The sequence below is a fragment of the Myotis davidii genome, unplaced genomic scaffold (assembly GCF_000327345.1).
Source record: "Myotis davidii unplaced genomic scaffold, ASM32734v1 scaffold217, whole genome shotgun sequence".
NCBI classification, from domain to species: domain Eukaryota; kingdom Metazoa; phylum Chordata; class Mammalia; order Chiroptera; family Vespertilionidae; genus Myotis; species Myotis davidii.
In genome coordinates, this window is record NW_006290034.1 from 96,523 (window position 1) to 104,394 (window position 7,872).

The window sequence follows — 7,872 nt, forward strand, 5'->3', positions numbered from 1 at the left end:
GCCGTGGCCGGGACAAGGCCCCCCGCCCCCTCCCGAGGCCCCTCCACAGGAGGCCGGGCTCCTGGGCACAGGAGCAGCAGGAAATCAAAACACACAGGATGGAAGGAGCCAGGCCCACCCCCAGCCCCACTGAGTGTAGATCGCCGCGCCGCATGGGGCACCCGGTGGGCCGGGCGCTCCTCTAAGTTAGCGCTGGAGGCTGTGCAGCTGGAGCAAGGCGGCAGATGGCCCACACTGAGGCAGGGCAGCCGGAAGGACAGGCCCCAAGAGTCTGCGAACGCCTCCCACCAACTTCAGAGGGGTGGCATGGGGAGGTGAAGAAACAATCTCTCTCGAATTAGGGGCTATGACTATCCATCTTTCCCGTAACTGAAATACAAATGCCGGGCAAATTGCACAAAAAGCTTACAAGGACCGCTTCATCCGAGTTATTCTGAAGCTGCAAGAACAAGGAACGCTTTTAAAAACTGTTTTGTCCGGCCGGCGTGACTCAGTGGTTGAGCATCTACCTATGAACCAGGAGGTCACGGTTGATTCCTGCTCAGGGCACATGCCTGGGTTGTGGGCTCGCTCCCCAGAAGGGGGCGTGCAGGAGGCTGCTGATGGATGATTCTCTCTCATCGCTGTGTTTCTATCCCTCTCTCCCTCTCCCTTCCTCTCTGAAATAAATAAAAACTATCTTTAAAAATATGTAAGCAGGGAGGTTGCTGCTGATACAGTACCCGTGCTGAGCGCTGGAGAAGTGGTCCGCGTCACTCAGGACACAAAGGGAAGCAGGAAAAGCGCACACGCACATCAACATCTGGCCCCCTGCACTGTGCAAACGCGCTGTGTGCCATAAACATGCCTCTGCACTAGTCAGTGTGTACACATCTTGGGGGACACCCTGTATTTTATTTACTAGTCTTTTAATCCTCACCCGAGGATACGTTTTCATTGATTTTTAGAGAGCGAGGAAGGAAGGGGAGAGAGATAGACAGAGAAAGAGAGAGAGAAACGTGGATTGGTTGCTTCCCATATGTGCCCCAACCAGGGACTGGACCCAAAACCCAGGTATATGTGCCCTGACTGGGAACTGAACCTGCAACCTGTGGTGGATGGGACGCGCTCCAACCGAGCCCCCGCCAGGCGGCGACACGTGTATTTAAACGCAGACATAGGACTGAGTAACGATTCTAACTATTTAAGGTAGAGAACATCACAGACATAAAGTTAATAAGATATACAGTACCTTTCGGTGACAATGAGGTTTTAGATAAATTTAAATGTTTTAATCCCTTTGGGAGTTTGGCAAATTGAACACTTAAAGAGGACACACCTGAGAAAGGAAAGAAGAAAAGGGGATTATGAGAATTTTCATGTTTGTGCAAATCTGCTTCTGAGTTCTTCATAAATCCTTAGCAACGCTCCCCTCGATGGAGATTTCTATAAGTATTTTCCACTCCGTTGGACGTCCTGTGGATTCCCAGCCACCCGCTCAGGGGCGGCCAACAGTGAGCATTCCCACCAAGGGGTGTGGGAGCCAGGAGCCGACGAGAGCAAAAGCAGCCCTTAGAACGTAACACAGCCCGGCCGGCGCGGCTCAGGGGTTGAGCATCGACCTATAAACCAAGAGGCATGGGTTTGATTCCTGGTCAGGGCACAGGCCCAGGTCCCAGGCTCAATCCCCAGTGTGGGGCGTGCAGGAGGCAGCTGAACAATGATTCTCTCTCCTCACTGATGTTCCTATTGCTCTCTCCCTCTCCCTTCCTCTCTGAAGTCAACAAAAATATACTTTAAAAAAAGAAAAAAAGACCGTAATCACAGCTCAGCCGGTCTGCTCCCCACTCCCCAGGCCTGGCTGCAGGGACCTCCCCGCCCGCTCATGGCCGGCAGCGCGGGTCTGAGACTCCATGTACCTCGGTCCTCCAGCGCGTTGCCAGCGAGGTTGATGGTGTGCAGTCCTGAGCCGGGGTTATGTGCGAGCGCACTGGCCAGTTTCTGTGCAAAATCTCTGCAGACAAACACAACAGTGAGAGGAAGGACCACGAGGTGCAGAACGGCTCACACCCTCACAGCTGGAACAGCCGGAACAGCTGGAGGCAAAGCGACAGAGACGCTTTCTCCCGAGCGGGACTGGTGTCGCGTATTTCTCAGCGCCCAATCCATTCCCCACATGAGGGTATGAGTCCTCATCAGAGAATCCGCAGTCACCCCCAAACACGGCTCATCCCGATGGCCAGCGCCTCACTCCGAAGCAGAGGGAAAATCTTGTCATTGCCCATTAAAGACACATTTCAGGCCTGGCCGTGTGGGTCAGTGGTTGAGCATCAACCTCGGGACCAGGAGATCACAGTCTGATTCCCGGTCAGGGCACATGGCCGGGTTGTGGGCTCGATCCCCAGGGTAGGGCGTGCTGGGTTAATGATTCTCTCATCATTGATGTTTCTGTCTCTCCTTCTTCCTTCCTTTCTGAAATCAATAAAAGTATTTTCTCTATATATAAAAGGCTAATACACAGTGTCCCCTCGGGAGTTTGAGCACTCACTATGATGTGCGCTGACCACCAGGGGCAGTGAGGAATGAAGGAAGGCCCCGCCGGCAGCCGGAAGGCCCCGGTCAGCCCTGATCGCTGGCCAGGCCTAGGGACCCTACCATACACCAATTTCGTGAACCGGGCCTCTGGTGTACATGTGAAAAATGGACACATTCAGGACGCTGTTGATAGTATGCGTCGGCCCCTCCATAACGTGGAGCAGCACCCACAAATGCAGACCCAGATGCTCTAATTGTGGAGTTTAAAGCTGCAATTGCCAGCACCCTATTTTAATGAAAATTAAAATCGCTATTTTAGATGTGTTTCACTTAAAATAACACACTGAGGGCTGTGGCTATGAAACTGCCACCCCTCCCCACTTAGCAGTGGAGCCCTTGTTCTAGCAGATTCCCGCTCCCACACGCCCCACACAGGCTTGGGTCTGGATGTCGGGACCACGAGGTGCAGGCGAGGTAAGTGTGAATCGGGACAGGGAGGCCAATGGCCAAACAGATCAAAGCAAAGTGGGAAGGTAACCTGCAGTAGGCTGTCACCACAGCTACCGTCAGTGACACGGATCACTACGGCACCCAGAACATGAGAGATGCTTCCTAAGCACTTTCCATAAACTACCTCATGAGCTGTAATTTTATGAGGAAGGTGCTAATATTAAGTCCATTTCAAAGACGCAGAGACTGAGGCACAGAGAGCCCAAACTGCCCAAGGCCACAAGGTGTCTGGCTCAAGGGCCCACACACCAGGCACCACCAAACACGTCCTGTGACACACGGCAAGTGAGGGTATGAAATCCGTGGCCGCGGTGCCGATGTCAGGGATGCTGGGAGCTTTTTTAAGAAGGGAAACAGGATGTTCTCGATGTGAGAAGCCCACCTTTTCGTCTTAACTGTATCTTAACTTTAGAGGAAACGACAAGACGTTCTAAAGCCGGAGTCCCCCGTGCAGGGAAATACTCACGTTCTCAGTCCAGCGTTTTCCAACACCAGCTCCTCCAGCCGCCCGGACCTGCTCACCACCCTCAGGATCTGCTCACAGACATCGGAGGACTGCAACAGAACGTACGCGTTAGCTGCGCCGCACACCTGCCACCACGCTCGTGTCACTGTCACAGCCTGCGCCACACTGTGATGACGTCAGCCGTTCATGCACACGTTCGTTCATTCTGAAAACCTAACTGAGCCCCATCACGAGGAAGGTCCTGGGGAGACAGTGGCAGAAAGGACAAAGTCCCCACCGTCAAGAGTGTGCCATCAGCAGGGGAATCGGACAAGAGAACACAGTTATGGCAGAACAATAAACTGGCCTTTTTGGTCACGGTCTGGGCACACAGAGGTGCATTCACCCAGTCTTGGGAAAGGAAAAGGAATTCCCAAAGAAAATGATAATGATGGTAATGATGGTGGTGGTGGTGGTGGTGGTGATGGTGGGTGACATGCAAATGGGAGAATAAAAACTAAAGGGAAGTGATGATGGTGGTGATAGTGATGGTGGTGATGGTGGTGATGGTGGTGATGGTGGTGATGGTGGTGATGGTGGTGATGGTGGTGATGGTGGTGATGGTGGTGATGGTGGTGATGGTGGTGATGGTGGTGATGGTGGTGATGGTGGTGATGGTGGTGATGGTGGTGATGGTGGTGATGGTGGTGATGGTGGTGATGGTGGTGATGGTGGTGATGGTGGTGATGGTGGTGATGGTGGTGATGGTGGTGATGGTGGTGATGGTGGTGATGGTGGTGATGGTGGTGATGGTGGTGATGGTGGTGATGGTGGTGGTGGTGGTGGTGGTGGTGATGGTGGTGATGATGGTGGTGATGATTGTAACAGTGTGACTGTGTTTGAATTTCTAAATGCCTCTCAGTAACTTGCCAAGTAGTTTACTGCGATGCACACTCATTCATTCAACAAACTAACCTGACACCCATTTATGAAACCCATTTGAATGAGCAGCTACTATGAGCCACACCCTCTGACGGCACTGGGTAGCGATGCATAAGGTCTGAGCTCCAACTCACTCCCAACAACAGGTGCACAGGAAGCTGAGGCCCCGAAGGCCAAGTAACAATCTAAGGTCACGGGACCTTGTACCGAGAGTCAGACTCTGAAAACCGGGTCTGTCTCTCTTCTCACACCCACGGCCTCTAAGGCCCACAGTTCACAGCCCATGTTCCTACTGACAGCGCCTTCGGTCACGCGCCCCCAGGCCAATCCACAGACCCAGCGGCCTGTCCACTCACAGACGCCCAACCTCCACTTTCCTCAGATGTGCATCTCAATCCAAACCCTACTACGGAAATCTTTTTTTTTTTACTCTCACCCAAGGATATTTTCCCATTGACTTTTTAGAGAGAGTCTAAGAGAGAGGGAAAGACAGGGAGAAACACTGATGTGAGAGAAACACATCGATTGGTTTCCTCCTGCACAAGCTCCGACCAGGGCCCGGGCCAGGGAGGAGCCTGCACCCGAGGTACGTGCCCTTGACCAGAATCAAATCCACGACCCTTTGGTCCACAGGCCGATGCTCTATCCACTGAGCCACACCGGCCAGGGCTCTATGGAAATCTTAAACCACAAGTACTCTGACCTCTGAGAGTCGGAGGCTGGAATAAAAGAGGCGCCATTAACAGACCTGCGTGATCTCCTGCCTACAGAGCGAGCAGCAGGAAGCCAGCTCTCAGAGGAGTCCCTGCCCCGTGGCTGCCGGGCACCTATGGAAATTTTAAACCACAAGTTCTCTGACCTCTGAGAGTCGGAGGCTGGAATAAAAGAGGCGCCATTAACAGACCTGCGTGATCTCCTGCCTACAGAGCGAGCAGCAGGAAGCCAGCTCTCAGGGGAGCCCCTGCCCCGTGGCTGCCGGGCACCTGGAAGAGACCAGCCTCACAGAACACCTACCCCCCTGTGGAAACAGACAAGCAGTGGCTCCCCGGGCCCTATGGGAACTAACGAGTCCCCTTTGCTTTCATTCTGCTCACACACCCAGGTGCCCCTCAAGTCGTCTGGACCATCCACGCTGCCTCTCACGACCCCCCAGGTGTAACAGCTCCCTAAGTCCCCAGGAGGGGCGCTTCGTGGAGGCAACAGGACCGTAAGTCTGCTCTCCGTGCAGGCGAAGCCCGAGTCGTTTCTGCCAACAGAAGGAGTGGGCACTCAAGGCCACACTCCCTGCGTTTTTCCTGCCTGAATCGTCCAAACTGCCCGAAGCAGCTGAAAACATGAGGCATTCCTTGTCTAAAGCAGCTCACAGTCTAGAAAATGTTACACAGAACACTTTTGGGGAAACGCTCCCCAAGAAATACACGTGTAGGCAGCGCGCCAGCTCGGCAGGAAAACATCCACTTTTCTGACCATCGGCAGGTGTTTGAAACCCAGCCTCCCCGCGCCAGGCGCCTCGTCCCCGCTCACCAGCCTGAGGTCCTTGGAGGACAGCTTGGAGAACCACTGGTTGTACTCCAGGGCAGCGATGATGGGGATCAGGTCCCTGGAAGCAGAAACAACGAACCCCGCGCTCTCACAACAGCCAAGATCCACGCCGTCGGCGCCCCGCGGGCTCAGCCACTGTGGGCCTGGCTCCGAGATGGGGGCGGGGGGGCCCTCACCTGTGGTCCAGGTGACTGAAGTCCTGCAGGTTCAGCTCGCGGGTGTCCTGGGTCAGATAGATCGTGTCCACATCCTGTTGGAAACAGCACAGTCGTGTGAACAAACCGCGTGGGGGGGGGCGGGGGGAGCAAGACAACGACACGGGCGGATTCGTACGTGATCTGAGCAAGGAAGACTGATGCAGGTTCAGCTCGCGGGTGTCCTGGGTCAGATAGATCGTGTCCACATCCTGTTGGAAACAGCGCAGTCGTGTGAACAAACCGCGTGGGGGTGGGGGGCGGGGGGAGCAAGACAACGACACGGTCGGATTCGTACGTGATCTGAGCAAGGAAGACTGAGAAACAACCAAGGGCGGGACACAGAGAAACAAGCCAGGCAGACCCTGACAGAGCCTCTGTCTGTGTGTGTCTGTGTCTGTGTGAGGGTGTGTCTGTGTGAGTGTGTCTGTGTGAGTGTGTCTGTACGGGGTTGTGTGTGTGTTGTGATCTGTGTCTGCGTGTGTGCATGTGATGCTCTATCGGTATGAGTATGTTGTGTGTGTGAGTGTGTATGTACTGGATTGTGTGTGTGTCTGTGAGTGTGAGTGTGTTGTGAGTGATTGTGTAAGTGTGAACAGGTGTGTGTTGTGATCTGTGTCTGTGTGTGTGCATATGAGTGTGTATGTGTATGAGTGTATGTTGTGTGTGAGTGTGTATTGGATTGTGTGTGTGTCTGTGAGTGTGAGTGTGTTGTGAGTGATTGTATAAGTGTGAACGGGTGTGTGTTGTGCATCTGTGTCTGTGTGTGCGTGTGAGTTTGCACACTGCACACAGGCACACTCACCCACTGCACTTCCTCCCTGTACGGCAACCCCAGCCAGTCGCAGACACAGGCGTACATCTGAGAGAACCCGCCTGGAACATAAGCGGAAACGGGACAGGTTTTCGGGGCAGGTTTTCAGTGAAGTTGAAACTTGAAAGCTCCCACAACCGGCGCTCTGCTTGGGAGCCAGGGCGCCGCCGTGCGGGCATGCGGGCGGGCGTGGGAGTGTAGAGCTTAAGGACCGCCCCCTCCACCGCCTGCGGATTACAGCTTCCCACGGACTGCAGCTGCCACGCGCACTGGGCTAGACCTCAGGGCCTGGCGGGCCCCCTGCAGCCTGAGCGCCAGGGGATGTGCTCACCACAGGGGCCCTGCTCGGCCGCCGGCTGGCTGTCCCACTCGGCCTGCAGGCTGGCCAGCCGCTCCGACGGCTCCATAGACACCCTCTTCATGATTTTCCTGCAGGACCACAATGAGGAACACCAGAAATCAAGTGTTTCAGACTGCACGCAGAAATCTATTTTGTGAGGGGCCATTATTTTATTTTTTTAAAATATATTTTCATTGATTTCAGAGAGGAAAGGAAAGAGAGAGAGAAACGTCAATGATGAGAGAGAGTCATCCATCGGCTGCCTCCTGCACACCCCCTACTGGGGATCGACCCTACAAGCGGGGCATGTGCCCTTGACAGGAATCAAACCTGGGACCCTTCACTCTGTAGGCAGACACTCTATCCACTGAGCTATGCCGGCAGGGCTAGATAGCAGTTCTAATCTTGTATCGGGTACTGCTTTTGAGTTGGCTAAATAAGGTTTAATGTAATTCCAAAGGGAAGATTTTCTTTATGCCTATTTCTAGATTTTAGCTGAGACTAGAAGTAAAATTAGAGGTGTTTTATTAATGTAAAAGAAATCCTACAATGTATTAATTCTACCCAAAAC

The 7,872-nt window shown here is 53.8% G+C and overlaps 1 protein-coding gene across 1 annotated transcript in view; it reads right to left on the minus strand.

The window, feature by feature from the left end:
• LRRC16A (leucine rich repeat containing 16A) overlaps positions 1 to 7,872 on the minus strand; it is a 125,121-nt gene that overhangs the window by 36,990 nt on the left and 80,259 nt on the right. The window contains exons 6-12 of the mRNA XM_015563505.1: positions 7,293 to 7,390; positions 6,953 to 7,023; positions 6,130 to 6,203; positions 5,936 to 6,011; positions 3,491 to 3,579; positions 1,899 to 1,993; positions 1,232 to 1,318 (exon numbers count right to left, since the gene is read on the minus strand). Of these exons, the coding sequence (XP_015418991.1) occupies positions 1,232 to 1,318; positions 1,899 to 1,993; positions 3,491 to 3,579; positions 5,936 to 6,011; positions 6,130 to 6,203; positions 6,953 to 7,023; positions 7,293 to 7,390 (590 nt within the window). The remainder of the gene's footprint in view (positions 1 to 1,231; positions 1,319 to 1,898; positions 1,994 to 3,490; positions 3,580 to 5,935; positions 6,012 to 6,129; positions 6,204 to 6,952; positions 7,024 to 7,292; positions 7,391 to 7,872) is intronic.